The following is an 18,460-nucleotide window of genomic DNA, read 5'->3' as shown; positions in this document are numbered from 1 at the left end:
TCCATTTTACAATGAGGAGACGCTAGGGTAATTCCAAATTCCATGGGTGGACATGCAATAGCTATGTTCAGCTTTTTGACCATACACGGGTCCTGATTTTAAATGTTGTTCAATTGCCCTAGGCTTGGTTTGCTTTAGCAAATTGAGCTTGTATTTGGCTGTGGAACTTGAGTTCTTCATCGACAATTGCCCCCAGGTCCTTCTTCTCACTTACAGCTTCAAGTAGCTAATCTCCAACGTGGTAAGGTAGTCTAGGGTTGTTGTGTCCAAGATACAGGAATTTGCATTTCGACTAGTTGAACTGCAAAACTCAATGAGATGACCATCTAAATAGTTTTTCTAAATCGTCTTGCATTATTGAGTGGTTGGGGCTAATTTGGGCCAGTCTTAAGAGCTTGCCATTGCCAACATATAGTGTCTTTGGGTTTTTCAAGTGTGTTGTAAAGTTGTTAATATAAATGCTAAGCAACAGGGGCCCCAAGATTATGCCCCATGTGACTCCACTAATGACAGGAAATTCATCAGAGTATATAGTTTTAAAGGTGGTGTCATAAACTACTACCCTCTGAGCTCTTCCAGTAAAAATGACTTCAATCCAGGCAAATTTATCCTCATGCACCTTGTATGCTTCTATTTCTAGGAGACGCTGTACTTTATCAAAGCCTTTTGCTTGATCAAGCAACATAACATCGTCCAAGAGCCTGGTCACAAAGTCATATGATTTAATGAGGTTTGTGTCCATTGAGCGACCTTTATGGAAACCATGCTGACTTTTTGAAAGTGGCGGATTCCTTTAAAGGTGTGGGACCAGGCGTGATCTAAGATGCTCCCAATGACCTTGCATACAACAGAAGTAAGACATATGGGACGATAATTACTGGCTTGCTCCTTTCTCCTTTTCTTGAAGGTGGGATTAAGGTTGGCTTGATTCCAGTCACTTGGGAGCACTTTGAAAATGAGTGGTATCCCAAACGTCCCTTTTACTGGCTCAGAAATTTGCTCAGATGCTTCTTTCAGTAGTCTGGGCTGTAGGTTATCTGGCTGCTTTATTTACATCCAGTCTTCTAAGCATATTCGATAATTACTGGCTTGCTCCTTTCTCCTTTTCTTGAAGATGGGATTAAGGTTGGCTTAATTCCAGTCACTTGGGAGCACTCTGAAAATGAGTGACATCCCAAACGTCACTGTTACTGGCTCAGAAATTTGCTCAGATGCTTCTATCAGTAGTCTGGGCTGTAGGTTATCTGGCTGCTTTATTTACATCCAGTCTTTTAAGCATATTCGAGACATTCTCTATGCTTATAGTTGATATGTACATTGGTTCTCAGATTGGTTGCTCTGGTAAAGTGGGTGGAGGGTTTGCTATGGGCTGAGTGGAGAAATTTGTACCAAAGCTGGAGTTGAGCAAATCCGCTTTTTCTTTAGCCTCTGAAGTCTTCGTGTCATGTTCTTTCATGAGGTCCGGGATATCACGTCTAGAGAGATTAGCTGCTGATACATGTCACCAGAACCCCTTTGAATTCTGTTTTGTGTTGGCTGCAATTACCTCCTCATGGTTTTCTACGGTCACCCAAGTCAAATTTCTTAGCCTGTTTTTGCATTTCTTGAGCGTGTCATAGTTGTTATCATTTCTGCACTTTATGTATTTGTTCCATGCTCTTTTCTAATTCCTTCTCGCCCTTATGACGTCTTTGGGTAGGAAGGGGAGTGTTTTTGTCAGGGACGACTAGTATACCCGGTTATGTTTGTTTTCTGGAGCTAAGACTACTGTCTTAAATGCCTCCCAGCTTTTTGGTATGTTACGACAGTCAAACAATAATTCAGATCCAACGTTGATTTTCAAACAGACATACTCGACCCGACTTCTATCACAATAAATATAAGAGTAACTCACAGTTTCAGATCTCAGTCCAGTTCTGCAATATATTGCGGTTCCTCTCCGACATTCAGGATTATTTTAAATTGCTACGTAAACTGAACTCAAGAGTTTGGATATGAAATTCTTCCAATTTCGACACTGAGTTTTTAGAGCAAATTTGCACTGTATGAGCATGAATTTATTTTGGGGAAAGAGTTTTTGGTTAGGGGGAATTCAGACAAACACAAAAAAGACATCGTATGCAAAGAAATAAAAAGTAAAACATAAGCATTGTGTCTTTAAATAATTTTGTAGCACTTTGTCATAACAAATTGGTCCACAAACTTGACCTTTTGATTTTCTGTAATTAATTTGTTCTTATTGAATTATTTAGTTAGTGCTCCACCCTTTTTTTATGACCTCTTAGTTTTTGTATTCGTAGTGTAACATTGTAAGTACTAAAGTATGTGACATTGTCAACGCTAGTTTTTATTTTTGTAGTCACTGCTAATATTATAATATTGTCAGTGCTAAAGTATGCCACCAGGCATGTGCACTGGTTTGTCATATCTGTTTATGTAATTGTTGTGAGTAAAAAATTATCTATCTATCTATCAAATCAATAAATAGTCAAAGAAATCAATAATCCCTGGCATTTTGCTAAAATCTTTATGAATAAAATTTTTGGTAGCCTAAACTGTTGTAATTGCTAAATATTCTTTAAAATAGCAGCAGATACTCTATCAGTATTGCCATTCATTTTTCACTAATCTCGTCTTTTTGGTTCCCAAATTCATCATGCTCACTAGTCTAAACATGAAGTTAGTAAAATTGCTGCATTTATAGATTGAGAACAAGATTTTTGTAGTTTGAGATTTCTTTGCTTTTCATGTCAGTATTTTCATCTTCACGCACTCATCTTACGATTGTACTAACTTTATTCTTTTTATTTACAGAATCCAAGTAATGAGCCAGTAAAACTACGGTGATTTTCATCATGATTTTAATAACTCAAAAAATAAATATTGTAAGGGGGCACTCTCCACTGACACTACATGAAACCTCTTGAAATACGGTCAATACTAAGCTGGCTTGGATCTGGTAGTTTAAAGTAAAGAAATTGATCAGAAATTGATAATACCTGTTTAAATAATCTTGTTGTCTGACGCAACTACAAGAGCTAGTAAACGTTGGAAGAAAGTAGACATAGTAGGCATTGGAGGAAAAAGTACAGCAAATGAAAACAAAAGCAAAGCTTGTAGACTCCTTGCGTTTATGCTTGCAGACTGTCTCCTTGAACTGGAAAAACAGCATTAATCTTATTCTAAATCCAGCGTTCACGTGTTTTTTCATTGAATTTTCGTGGAATTCTAAGAAATCACTAATACAATTAAAAAAGTCACTATATTTGTTCCAAAATCACTAGCCAAAATTGAATTACTAGGTAAGAAGAAAAGTCACCAGAAATAGTGATAAATAGAGTGACAATCTAGTGCTCAACTCAGACATAACCGCAGTTAACGTACCAGAAGATTATCTTCTCGTACGAGAAGCATTTTGCTGTTTTACTTTATTATCAGTTGACTCACCGGTTGTTTGATTTGTAAAATGTTGATCAAGTTGACATTTTAGAGATTTCCCGTTGTTCAATTGTTAACAAACAGTTTTTTTTTTAGAACAGCAGAAACAGAAGTGCTTTTTAACAAAAAAAAATGTTTGCTGCCAATTCGCGGAAATGTAACAATTGAACAAAAAAATTTTATATCACAAGCTTGGAAATAAAATTGAAAATTTCAGGGATTGTTTGGGGAGTCAGAAGGACTTCAAGAGAGGAAAAAAATATTAAGAACATTAACTGTCCTTAACAGTCCTTAACTGTCTATCAATTATATAAGCATTGAAGTTTGTCATCCTACTTTGCTAAGTTACCAAGTTTCTGAATATTGGACTTGGAATTGTCGAACAATTTTCACCAACAATAACTCGATTTGTCAGAGAGATCATATTATCGAACCATGCTATGTAACAGTTTTGTATGGCATAATTTTGGGGAAAATTTATACATAACAGTTCTTGTTTGGATGGTGGAAAAAATCCTTTTGTTGCGTCTTGAAGAAACAAAAATGGTCAATTGTTTTCTTTGTCTGCACAGAAATTCTAAATTCAGACAGAAAAATGAAAGTAGAAAATGTTTTGATGACATCTGTTCAAAAGAATGGTGGTTTTCAATAATTTTAGGTGGGATTGACATCAATTAATTGACTAGTTCCATGCCATCAGTTGTGACAAAACTAAAACATGTTATCGCTATAGTTTAGTTCTCCTGATATATATATATATATATATATATATATATATATATATATATATATATATATATATATATATATATATATATATATATATTAGAGTGGCGAAACCCTATATAGGCCAGTGTATTCTCCTGATGAGCCCTTATGTTGGGTGTTGCCTCTGAATTATTTGTCTATATTATTTTTTCTATGGTTTGGTAAATGACGACTTATACTTATTGACGACATGACTGCCTGTCCATGGATTATTCTTTATGGTTGATTGTGTGTGGCTATGCTGTTTGACCTATGTGATTGTATGGATGAGTAGGGTTAAGGCCTCATTCAAGTGCTGGTCTATATTAATCACTAATTTAGGAAAACAGTCTTCCTTTTCTCCTTCTGTCTCCTTTTTTTTTTTTTTTTTTTTTTTTTTTTTTTTTTTTTTTTTTTTTTGTGTTTGTGCTGTAGCATTGGTGATTTCTCTTTTCATGATATTATTCCAGGTTGGATCCAGTGCTGGTGGAGAAAATTTTTTTAGTTTTCTCCCCGACAGACCTTTACCCTGGTCCAGGTTTTTAACCTGATATTGTTAATTATTGGTGAGATGGCACTTATGCAAATTTCATGTTCTTTCATCTTTTTGCTTATGTATTTATTGACCTATTGACCTCGGCATGTTTTCTGGACTTTGATTGTTGGATTTTGATTTGGATGTTGGTTTGTTTTGGATTTATTTTCAATAACTTTTTATGCAACAAAACACAAATATTAGCCTCGGAATTCGGAACGATTTTTTGAAAGTTAGTAAGTGTAAAAGTCGTTGTTTTCTTTGCCAAGATCATTTTGTCCCACGGACTTCTGTTAAAAGTACATTGTATAATAAAAATTTTGCATGCAAGTTACGTGGTAATGTTAATTGTAGAACAACCAATGTAATTTACCTATTAGAATGTAATAAATGCTGCCTACAATATGTGGGGGAAACAACTAATAATATATATAAAAGATTTTCTGGACACAAGACAACAGTTAATAATGAAAAAACTAATAACTATCTAGTTCAACATTGTAGTAATGGTAAATGTTCCATATCAGATATAACTGTCACAATTTTAGAAAATTTAGAATTAGAAAATTTAAATAAAGAAGAGAAGAATAATAGACTACGTAAACAGGAGGATTTCTGGATCCATACTCTTGGTACAGCTTATCCTTTTGGGTTAAATGATCGTGTAGCAAAATATGGTGACATGTCTCATGTTGTTGTTAAATGTATTGATGGTTTTATGGACCATCCTTCTTTTACTTGTCCTACCAAACGTAAAAAACGATCGAGAGGACATAGGAAAAATAATAGAAAAAATGAATTAGATGTACATATGCTTTCTATAGATCTATGCCAGCTACTTGAATCTAGGGGTATGATTTCTGTAATAAAGTGTCTAAATAATTTATCCAAGAGGAATTTAATCAAACTTTTCTGGATTGTGAAGAATAATACAGCTCTTGATTATAATTTTAAAGTAATATGTGATACAATTTGCATTCTATCTAAAACGAAATTTATTTCAAAAAAGAAAAAGTTTGATAAGATTAGTAATAAGGATAACAGATTATATTTACCTATTAATTTTACTTGTAAGCAGATTGAAGATATTAATTTACCAGAAATTTTAAATCAGCGGCATGTGAAACAGGCCCTTCCTAGTAATTTAAATTATAATGATAGTCCAGTTTTAACTTATAAATTTTCAAAAACTATTGGGCAAATTATTTTTAATTATAATTTAATACTAAAAAAACTAGATAGCGATATAAATTGGAAACCGGTTTGTAATTGTAAGCAACTTGGCCCATTTGTAAATCCTACTTACAAACATGTTATAACAGGGGACTTGTCAATAATAAAGCAAGATGATCTTCAAATTATAATGAATAAAGGGGCAAATTTCCGTCTTTCTCATCATCTGAAACCATCGAGTGTTCTTGATGGCTTGGAAAATGATTTTGATTTATTTATTGATAAGTGGTGTAAGAAAGAGAATAAAAATAAAGAGAGTTTTCAAAGTTGGAAGAATTTAATTATTAGTAGAGTAAGAAATAAAATATATTCTAACTTAAAAAATAGTAACACTAAATCATTATTTTATAATGCGAAGATTAAACAAGCAATTGCTAATCTAAAGAATGAATTTGTAATTGTGCCAGTGGATAAAGCTAATAATAATTTTGCCATAATTTGTCAGAAGCTGTATTGTGATATCTTAAAAAGGGAGTTAGGCACAACTAATGTTTATGAAAAGGTAAATATAGAGGATGAGAATTTAATTGAAAAGACTGAAGAAATACTTTTTAAAAATTTTAATATTAAAATAAATGACAATGATAAAAAGTTCCCTTTCCTATATTGGACTGTAAAATTTCATAAGAATCCCCCTAAACCACGGTTTATTGCTGGAGCAGCTAAATGTCCAACCCGCATTGCTGCTACTGACCTCTCTTTAATTTTAAAGGAAATTGTAAATAAACTTAAAACCTATTGTTCTGGTATTAAAAAATTTTCGAATTTTAATCCATATTGGAGTGTTAATAATTCACTGCAGGTGATAGATTCTTTAACAATGGTTTCAGCTAAAAGAATTGAGTCTTTCGATTTTGCGACAATGTATACTAATTTATCACTCAATTTAGTGTTAGATAATTTAAAAACTGTTATAAAGAAATCTTTCCTCTTATCTAGTAAAAGGTTCTTAAAAATAGACAGTTATAATAAAAAAGCCATATGGACAAACTGCTTTAATACTACAGTTAACTTGAGATGTTACAGCTTGGATATGATTTTTGAGTTATTGGAATTTGTTTTATACAATACTTATATAAGATTTGGGGGTGATTTGTACAAGCAAATTATGGGAATTCCCATGGGGGGGAATGCCAGCCCATTTATAGCTGACTTGTTTTTAAGTCAACTAGAATATAAATATATGATGGATAAGAATAATCCAATTAATTTAAAACATGCTTTGTCAAATAATAAAAGATATTTAGATGATATTTTGGTCTTAAATTGTAAGGATTTCATTGATATTTCTAAAAATATATATCCATCAGAGCTTATTCTTGAGCCTAGTCATGGCGCTGGTCATGAAGATCATTTCTTAGATTTAAATATTAATATTTGTGATAATAATAAATTAAGTTTTAAAATGTATAATAAAACGGATGATTTTGATTTTGAAGTGATTAGTTTCCCATTCCCTGAAAGTAATATACACTCAAATATCACATATTCAGCGTTTTTCTCACAGTTACTTCGTTATGCAAGGATTTGTAGTAATTATATTGATTTTAAAAATAGATGTAAAATCTTAAGCCAAAAATTGATATCAAGAGGTTTTTCTGCAAATAAATTAACTTGGCAATTTAAAAAATTTAGTTTTCATTATAACGAACTTTTAAATAAATATCAAAAGAATTATCTAGAAATACTTAAAGAAATTTTTGACTAATTTCGGAGGTTCGAGAAATGTTGTCACAGCGCCATTTATTTTGAATTGTGTTTCTATTTGAGCGGAATTTTTAAAAAATTAGCCACATGGTAAAGATGAATTATATAATTGTTTAGTTCATTCAGGTTTTTTGCAATGTGTTAATATTTGTGATTTGGTAAAATTTATAATATTTAGTTTACCTATTGTTGCTAAAGGGAGGGATATATTAACAGGATAAGCTTGTTTTGGTTTTACTTGGTTGTTTTACATTTGCTGTTTTTTTTCATAGACATGTATTTTGGGGGTGATACCTGACGCGGGGATGCCATGGATATTCTGTGGTAGCCACAACACTGTGCTGGGTAGAGAATTTAGAGTGGCGAAACCTATATAGGCCAGTGTATTCTCCTGATGAGCCCTTATGTTGGGTGTTGCCTCTGAATTATTTGTCTATATTATTTTTTCTATGGTTTGGTAAATGACGACTTATACTTATTGACGACATGACTGCCTGTCCATGGATTATTCTTTATGGTTGATTGTGTGTGGCTATGCTGTTTGACCTATGTGATTGTATGGATGAGTAGGGTTAAGGCCTCATTCAAGTGCTGGTCTATATTAATCACTAATTTAGGAAAACAGTCTTCCTTTTCTCCTTCTGTCTCCTTTTTTTTTTTTTTTTTTTTTTTTTTTTTTTTTTTTTTTTTTTTTGTGTTTGTGCTGTAGCATTGGTGATTTCTCTTTTCATGATATATATATATATATATATATATATATATATATATATATATATATATATATATATATATATATATATATATATATATATATATGGGTTCTTACAAACGATCCTTGGCCCTTATCTGAAAGATTGAAAAGTGTCATGTAGTGAATTTTTCTAACATTCGTGAGATTCACAATGCTATGTATATAAAAACTATTGTAAGAAGGAAATGTGAAATGCAAGAACTAATGCAACTAACAATTGAAAGGGAAATAAAACAACAACAAATGGAATTCTCTGTAGATATCAGAACCTGTATGTGTGTGCTTTTGGTTGTATGTGGCTGTGCGTATGCGTGTATGTGTGTGTGTGTATGTATGTGTATGCATATCTTTTAAAAATGATGTGTGCAATATCTCTGGAACAGTTATTATTATTTAGGTTGGAATTCTTAAGAGAATGTTAAGGTGTATTGAGAACTTAATAAAAAGACACTATGTGCATCTTGGTTGTCAAAAAGGTATATCTCAGGAACGGCTAATGGTGTCAAATTGAAATTCCCAGAAATTTGTTCTTGCAGTAAAGTTTTACCATTAAGATTAATCAAAATCATAGTTACCATTCATAAAAGAGCTTCAAGTGGCGATTCTTCCTCACTTGACAGTTTTCTTCTAAACTTGTTTTGAAATTTTTGGTTATTATAGGCTGAGCTTCGTCCTCTACTAGTTTAAAGTGCATGCCGCAACAAGCCGTTATTAACAACAGTCAAAAATTCTAATTTTAAATAGCCCTCCGAGTATTATCTTTTTTTCTCTGTAATGTTAGCATTTAAAGTACTTCAAAATATTGCAATTCTTTACAAAAATAATGAAGATTAACGTTATTTAGAAATATTTACTTGACAAAACCTTAAACTATAAGAAAGTCTAGATTTGAAAGTGGACCTATTGGAAAGGAATGGTAATAGGATATATATATATATATATATATATATATATATATATATATATATATATATATATATATATATATATATATATATATATATATATATATATATACATATATAATATCTTTATAAGTGAGTTATAATTGTGTATGTGTGTATTTATTTTTTTTTTCAAAAACGGCTCCATATTTTTTTTCGGAAAAATTGGTTTCTTTGGATATTCTCCCATAAAAAAAAAAATCTAGATAGGTCAGAAGTCTGAGCAAACTCGTTAAGAACTTTAATTTTGTTTTTTTCAAATAACGGCATTTACTATGCTAGTGAATAATATAAGCATTTCTTATGACACAATATGTAACATCAGACTAGAGTTTATTGAGTTTCCAACGCATCTATTGTTTATATAATGTAATTTCTGTTGGAAGGCCAAAAAAACGAAAATTTGCAGTTTCAGTTACAATAAATGATGATTCTTTGGAACAAACACCTGAACTATCAAGCGTCATAAGATGTGAAAATCGACAACCTGGACCATCCAGTTGTGACAACACATGGCCATTGCTAAATTTTCTGAAGTAATAAAAATCAAAAAACTTTTCAAAATGAAAATGAAGAGCAAAGACACGGGCTGGTACCATATATATATATATATATATATATATATATATATATATATATATATATATATATATATATATATATATATATATATATATATATATATACTACTACTAATACTACTACTACTAATAACTCACTGCAGCACCAAGCCGCCTGAGGCCAACACAGCTACGCACGCTCCTCCTCCAACCTAATCTATTTAAAGCCATATCTAAGAATTAGCCTCATCCAACTCTGTCCATTTTAATAATCAGGTAGCCTTTTGGAAATATAAATTTTACCACCTGGTCTCTTTATTTTTCCCCTGGAGTTCTCGGCTTGGCTCATTATCCTCTGAATTTTTTTTCAATCATTCTTTGACTATGTCAAAAAAAATGGCGGAAAATTCTTGCAAGAAAATTGGCATAAAGAAGTAAGCAAATTCGGTATAACTAATTCTACTAAGGAAGCTAGAGTAATTTTCACTTTAGATGAATGAAAGTATATTATTATTTTCATCAAATCGTAAAGATAAATTCATATAATTCAACACAAAACAATTACTTAAGGCAATCACAATATGGCACTATTCTTGAATTCGTGAATACTACTCGTAGGATTAATTCTATTTCAGCCACTCATGCATAACCAGCTGGCAATATTACTAAAAATATACGCTATTAAGCCAAAAGAGCTTTGAGACAAAGACACAAGGTTTGTACATTATGATATCCACCTTTAAAAAACCGGTTTTAACAGATCTCAGTATTCTAAAATCGGTTTTCTTGTGGTCAATTATGGATGAATAAAATCACATTAAAGCAATGGCCTCAAGACCAAGTTTGCCCAGTCACTATAGAAAGACAGTTTAAAATACCTAAATAGAGGAGCATCAAGTCGCCGTCATGCAAGGTTTTTAAAAAAATTTGTGCAAATTTCAAATAATCAAATATAAATTTTTATGCAAATCACAGCACTGAAGATTGGGACAGTTTCTGAATGATGAGCGCAGCTGTAACGGTCAGGACAGAACTGGTTGTGAAGGCAGCTCCTGCGCGAACATAGACGGTTCGAGTTCCTAAATTCTGCGGAGGTCTGAAATTATCCACTAGAGCTGATCCATCTTCAGCCAAGAGCTGTCTGAATTCCTTCAGCTGCAAAGAAACAAAGAAGTTATGTACCAATAAAATGAACCATTCAGTCTATTATCGAACTCTCTTATAAACCGTTCAAAGGCTAGTTATACAGGAATCAATCATTTTTAACGGATAAAAATAAATAAATGGAAGTATCTTAACAGATCTAGGCTGGAAGCAAAGTATATATATTATCAAATAAATTTTATCAAACATCAAAGTCAAAAATCGAAGAACTAGCAAGAAATATATAAAAACGAAGAATGAAACAAGCTAGAGAAGGAGAGGGCTATAGGAAACCACCCTGACTTGGCACCGCAATACCATAAACAAAAAAAAAACAATTTATAAATTCTGAGTCACAATTTGGTTTCATAATTAGTTGCCACGTGGTATCCTTCTCATTTCACTCCAACCATGTCAACCGATCAAATGGTTTAAAGGTTTAAGCCCCCTTTATAAACTTTAAACCAATTATCAGCCCCTTGAATATGAAACATAATCCTGACAGTGTCTTAAAAGAGCTTGGGATTAGCAGCTTCTAAAAATATTGTTGTGTGTTTATCATTTTTTTGCCTTAATTCTTATTCCAGTTGAAGGTTCTTCAGAATCTTCAAAGCTGATGTTAATCAAGTGACTTTACGTTAAACCAAAAAAAAAATTGATGAGAGTAGACATGGTGAGACTGGCTTCTGAAAGTTCCCCCATATAATACTACTTATGATGAAGGTTTGGCTAGACTTGAACTCACTACATTGGAATCATGACGTCACTTCCTTACCATGAACTTTGGGCACAAGTGCCTTAGTTCTGACTATCATTGACCTCTTCTTCCCCCCTTCAAAGAAAACCCCCCAATCCTTCCCAGTACAAGACTTAATGCTCGTAGAGCTCCAAATACTCAACTTGACTTGTGTCCCCAAATGTTGACAATGAGGTACAAAAACTCTTTCGTTCCCTATTTTGTTTCGCATTTTAATAATTGATTTAACTTTGTAACTATATTTATCCCTTAACATTTATTTTATCATTGTAATTGTAATTGTTCTGACGTGCTTATGCTATCTTGTGTGCTATTTTAGCCAATAAATTTATATTCTATTCTATATTCTATAACACGGTTTCCAACCTGTACACTATTCTTGTGGAATACACTCTTTTTTACCTCAGAGGGAATATGGAAGACTGAAATTCACTCTTTTTGGGTGCTAGTTTTCATTCGCTTTCATGTCAGTAGTTGGCATATTCGTCAAAAGTGCATTTAACCAAGGGAACAGGGTTGCCAACTTGCCCCCTATTGGTGTTAAGTGCGCTCTTTTCACCTCAGAACGGATTCAGAAAAGGGAATGCGCAAATTTGTTTGACTTCCACTCTTTTTGAGCAAAAATCACTCTTTTTTGGCCTTGATTTGCACTCTTTTTAGAAGTCGCCAGTTGGCAACCCTGCCCTGAAATATCTGTAAAGGTAAAGGATATAGCTAGATTTTGTCTATTAGAAGACTAACTATTGTTTTATTTTAACTATGGCAACAATGTTTCTGAAGACCAAGAACGACACTATTAATGTTATTGTTAAAATTTGTGCTAGGTTATAGATTTACTGTTGTTTCACTTGTGTTAATGTAGTCTTATATCGGTCTCACCAACTCAAATCCCAACGTTTCACCCGAAGATAATTCATAAACTGAAAGAAGTCGGACTCGGTGAGATTAGCTTCTGAAAGTTCTATCCTGAAGTTTCTAATAAACAAGCTATTTAGAATTTGAAAATCCTAAATAGCTTGAAGTTGTCTTTCGAAGCACTTAAATTAGTCTCTCAACTATAAAAGTGAATTTTCTTGAACACTTCCATAAACTGAAAATTTTCATAAGCTGAAAGGAGTCCGACTTGGTGGGATTAGCTTCCGAAAGTTCTATCCCTCAAATTCCAAATAGCTTGAAGTTGTCTTTTGGAGCACTTAAATTAGTCTATCAACTATAAAAGTGAATTTTCTTGAAAACTTTCATAAACTGAAAATTTTCAGAGACTGAAAGGAGTCCGACTTGGTCAGATTAGCTTCCGAAAATTGTATCCTGGAATTTCTAATAAACAAGCTATTTAGAATTTGAAAATCCTAAATAGCCTAAAGTTGTCTTTCGAAGCACTTAATTAGTCTCTCAACTATGAAAGTGAATTTTCTTGAAAACTTCCATAAACTGAAAATTTTCATAAGCTGAAAGGAGTCTGACTTGGTGAGATTAGCTTCCGAAAGTTCTATCCTTCGAATCCTAAATAGCTTGAAGTTGTCTTTTGGAGCACTTTAATTAATGTCTCAACTATAAAAGTGAATTTTCTTGAAAACTTTCATAAACTGAAAGGAGTCCGACTTGGTGAAATTAGCTTCCGAAAGTTTTATCCTGAAGGTTCTAATAAACAAGCTATTTAGCATTTGAAAATTCTAAATAGCTTGAAGTTGTCTTTCAGAGCACTTAAACGTTGAAGTTGTCTTTCAGAGCACTTAGCCTCTCAACTATAAAAGTGAATTTTCTTGAAAACTTTCATAAACTGAAAATTTTCATAGACTGAAAGGAGTCCGATTCGGTAAGAGTAGCTTCCGAAAGTTCTATTTTGAAGGTTCTAATAAACAAGCTATTTAGAATTTGAAGATTCTAAATAGCTTGAAGTTGTCTTTCGGAGCACTTAAATTAGTCTCTCAACTATAAAAGTGAATTTTTTTGAAAACTTTCATAAACTTAAAGGAGTCCGACTCGGTGAAATTAGCTTCCGTAAGTTCTATCCTGAAGGTTCTAATAAACAAGCTATTTAGCATTTGAAAATTCTAAATAGCTTGAAGTTGTCTTTCAGAGCACTTAAATGTTGAAGTTGTCTTTCAGAGCAGTTAGCCTCTCAACTATAAAAGTGAATTTTCTTGAAAACTTTCATAAACTGAAAGGAGTCCGACTTGGTGAAATTAGCTTCCGAAAGTTTTATCCAGAAGGTTCTAATAAACAAGCTATTTAGCATTTGAAAATTCTAAATAGCTTGAAGTTGTCTTTCAGAGCACTTAAACGTTGAAGTTGTCTTTCAGAGCACTTAGCCTCTCAACTATAAAAGTGAATTTTCTTGAAAACTTTCATAAACTGAAAATTTTCATAGACTGGAAGGAGTCCGATTCGGTAAGAGTAGCTTCCGAAAGTTCTATTTTGAAGGTTTTAATAAACAAGCTATTTAGAATTTGAAGATTCTAAATAGCTTGAAGTTGTCTTTCGGAGCACTTAAATTAATCTCTCAACTACAAAAGTGAATTTTTTTGAAAACTTTCATAAACTTAAAGGAGTCCGACTTGGTGAAATTAGCTTCCGTAAGTTCTATCCTGAAGGTTCTAATAAACAAGCTATTTAGCATTTGAAAATTCTAAATAGCTTGAAGTTGTCTTTCAGAGCACTTAAATGTTGAAGTTGTCTTTCAGAGCAGTTAGCCTCTCAACTATAAAAGTGAATTTTCTTGAAAACTTTCATAAACTGCAAACTTTCATAGACTGAAAGGAGTCCGATTCGGTAAGAGTAGCTTCCGAAAGTTCTATTTTGAAGGTTCTAATAAACAAGCTATTTAGAATTTGAAGATTCTAAATAGCTTGAAGTTGTCTTTCGGAGCACTTAAATTAGTCTCTCAACTATAAAAGTGAATTTTTTTGAAAACTTTCATAAACTGTATATTTCCACAAACTGAAAGGAGTCCGACAAGGTGAGATTAGCTTCTGAAAGTTCTATCCCTCAAATTCTAAATAGCTTGAAGTTGTCTTTTGGATAACTTAAATTAGTTTCTCAACTACAAAAGTGAGTTTTCTTGAAAACAAGTAATTACCATGACCACCCACCCTTTCCATCATAAAAACAAACAACTGGTAAAACAATAGGGAATTTATTAGTTTTGCGAATTTAAGACAGTGAAATTTGTTAAAATCTTAAATGAATATTTCGGCTCTATATCAAAGAGCCGTCCTCATCAAAGCGCTTAGACAAATAAAAGCATATTTCACTGTCTTAAATGAAACTGTTTAAAACGCTCAAACAGTGAACAAATTTCACTGTCTTGGAAATTGCTTAGTGTTTTATCTATTGTTTCTTTTTACTGACAACAAAAACGGAGGTATTGACACTATTTTCATAAAGTTTTGTAGTTTAACAATATTAATTTAAATTGACATGCGCTAATGCAGTCTTCCCGTGTCTTGCCAACTTAAAGTGAAGCCAATAATAAAGAAAAAATCTTTTTCAAGTATATATACATGTTTGACGAGTACTTTGTTATTTGCAATGATGCATTAGAATGAAATAATATTTCATCAGCACCAAGAAGAAGAAGATGAAAAAATGTATCTACACGACATGTTCTTTCTGACTATGCTTTTTCCAGGGATAAGTTAAAAGGAATATTTAAATTAAATTAATCCTTAATTTAATCCAATTAAATCAAATTAATTAAACTAAATTAATCCTTAATTTAATCCAATTCAGTCAATCCTTTAATTTAAATCCAAGAAGAAGAAAAGTAACGTTTACGAGGCATTTAAATATCCTCTTTGATTACTTTGCTATTAAGCAGTAATAAGGCTGAGATAAAATTATCTTTGATCGAAACTAAGAAGAACAAGAAAACAAATATTTACAATGAAAAATTGTTCTTTCTTGGTGATTCTATTACTATCAGTACCAGTACTGATATTGTGAAATAATGTAATCTTTAAAAACATGAAAGATAATGGGATTTCATAGCAATAAATATTATAGTCTCAGACAAAAAAAGAAGTTATTATTCCTTGGGGCGGTAAATTTCCAGCGGAATTTTTACGCCCAGGGTATTTGACAGAATTCTACACGATATTCTTTTTGTCTTACATTCTCTTTGGCAACTCAATTCTCTTTGGATGTGGTGATGTTCTGGGGAATTATCCGGGGGCTATTTCCACGGAATATTTCACGGAATAAAGAATATTTCCACGGAAGGGGGCATTTTTGGAGTGACCGAGAAACTGATTAGAATTAAAGTCTTTTTCGTACGAAAGTATGCTAAGAAGAATTTTCAAGCTGAATCGTGCACAAAAAATTTTATGGGGGGGGTCTTCAGCCAGGATTGAGCTCTCTAGAGGGAATTGACGGGGGGAGGCACTTTACGTTGAATGAAATTTCTACGGAGGAGTCTTCGTGAGGAGGGGGGATACATCTCAAGGAGGGTTATCCAGATTTGCCAGCATTGTTTGAAAAAGATAATAAATTAAACAAAAAAAGTTTTTCAACTGAAAGTAAGGAACAATATTAAAACTTAAAACGAAAAGAAATGATTACGTATATGAGGGGCTTGTTTCTCCTCAACACCTTGCTCTTTACGTAGAAGTTTTTAGTAGTTTAAAAGAAAAAGCTTCCTATTGTTCTAACTAGACAAACCTTGTGTTTCAGGAGTTGTTCTTAAAGAATTGGGACGAAATTCAAACCTTAGCATAAAGAGCGAGTTGTTGAGGGAGCCCCTTCACATGCGTAATAATTTCTGTTCTTTTTAGGTTTTAATCTTGCTCCTTACTTTCAGTTGAAAAAACTTGTGTTTTTATTGAATAAGTAAGTTGAATTGAACAAAGTGTCAGCTTGTTATGTTATTGTCTGAAGTCAAAAGTTAAACTGAAGCTTATAGAAATTATTTTATTTATGGCTCTTCGGTATATAAGACTTTGAAGTTAAAAAAACAAAAACAAAAAAAAAAGACTGTGAAACAAAATCAATGCAATAAAATGCGAAGTCTCACCTGTCTGTCAGAAGCAGTAACTGGTGTGTCAAACATTGTCCAAAATACAACTTCATTACAACTAGGAGTAGTGAGGGATCCATGGTATCGGTAAAATTTGGACAAATCTTCAGGTAAAACATCCTTCAGAGCAAAGTCAAGCCCCATTCCAGTAACATTGGCCCCTGCGTCTTTGACATCTTCAAGAAGTCGAAGAAATGGTTCCATATTCTCGTTATCTTTTTCAGTCGCCTTAACAGAATATGATATATTTTAATACAATCCCTTCAATATATATTACTATGATATAAATGCTTAAACAGGGGGTAGAATCATGGCCGTGGTAAGGGAGGGGCACAGGTGGGATATGTACACCCTGGAAAACCTTTTGTCCATGGTAGAAGAATTGCAAGTAAAAAAAAAAGTAATTTATTTTTTCTTGTATGAAGATTTGATTCCATTTCTTGTTAAAAGATTATACTTATACTACGATTATACTTATACTTACACTTATACTATTATACTTATAATCTTGTTAAAAGATTATACTACACATAAAGCTTAAAAGCTTTAAGCACTACAACAGTTTTAAAAGCAAATTTTCAATATTTCAAAATTTCAAAAATTTCAATCAAAATTTCAATAAAATTAGGTGTGTTGTCAATTTTCAGCATTTGGTAAATCATAGAAAGTAGGTACCCAATACCTACCTGATAAAGGAATGTTTATCATCGTATAAATTGAGGCAATGATTACACAATAAAAATTATTTTGTACTTTATGATTAATTTATTACTGTCTACATCCTGACAGCCTTATTTCTGTACCGCAGATGTAAACAGGGATAGGAGTAATCTTATTATTGTAAATATTATTAAGAAAGCAGAAAGTATAAGGATTCACAGCTAAGTTAAGTTTCAATTATACTCTTGTAATAGTTAGCACAGTAATTTATTGAATTCGGTATTTGCTTATGGGTTAATTTTAGATTTTAAATGATGCAATTTAACAAAAGGTAAACAAATATCATGCCAATTCCAGTTTAGCAAAAAGTTGATGGAGTAAAAGATCTAAAGATATTGTTTTAAAAATTTAACCCATGTTCAAAAATTAAGTATTGAAAAATGTCCGCCTTTAGACAACCTAGCAAACTTAATAATAAACCTAACAAACTGAATAAACGGCCTAACTGAATAACGGCCAAACAACCAAAACGGCCAAACTGAATAAACAAACAGCCTAAACGACTGTCAGCATCAAAGGCTTTTCGTAAAATTATGTCGCAATAATATAATCCCTTTTGTTTGTTATTTAAAATTTTTAATCCAGTTACTTTTTCGTTTTCATGAAGGTAGCTGCCGATGGTATTTGTGAGTAATTATATATTGTATATTTATGTTAGACTATTTTAGTTTCATATTTCTCTTCTAGTTTTATTTTCTGTTTGTTTTTTTTTCTACGCTGTAGGCACCTTGTTGTACACAGGTGAAATATTCATTTGATATTTTGTTCTCCTCGTTTCCATTTACTGGCTATAGACCCGTTTGTCATCTTTACATTCATTTCTTTGTTTAAATTGAGTTAAGATTTTTTTTTTTACCTGGACTTAGTGTATTTTGTACTATGGCTACAGGACCAGCAAGGAATTGTCGGTA

At 32.3% G+C, this 18,460-nt stretch overlaps 2 protein-coding genes across 4 annotated transcripts in view; one reads left to right on the top strand and one right to left on the bottom strand.

The window, feature by feature from the left end:
• The window catches only part of LOC136033596 (elongator complex protein 4-like), a 142,896-nt gene that overhangs the window by 11,785 nt on the left and 112,651 nt on the right, over positions 1-18,460 (top strand). The window lies entirely within an intron of this gene.
• Positions 10,396-18,460, bottom strand: part of LOC136033597 (carbonic anhydrase-like) — an 82,070-nt gene continuing 74,005 nt past the window's right edge. For all 3 annotated transcript variants that reach the window (XM_065714375.1, XM_065714377.1, XM_065714376.1), the window contains 2 exons: positions 16,827-17,057; positions 10,396-11,070 (listed from right to left, as the gene is read on the bottom strand). In XM_065714375.1, coding sequence (XP_065570447.1) covers positions 10,885-11,070; positions 16,827-17,057 — 417 coding nt within the window. In that variant the 3' untranslated portion in view covers positions 10,396-10,884. The remainder of the gene's footprint in view (positions 11,071-16,826; positions 17,058-18,460) is intronic.

Source organism: Artemia franciscana, chromosome 12 (genome assembly GCF_032884065.1).
Source record: "Artemia franciscana chromosome 12, ASM3288406v1, whole genome shotgun sequence".
NCBI classification, from domain to species: Eukaryota; Metazoa; Arthropoda; class Branchiopoda; order Anostraca; family Artemiidae; genus Artemia; species Artemia franciscana.
Note: the sequence above shows the minus strand (reverse complement) of the source record. Positions and strands in the feature narration are given on the sequence as shown.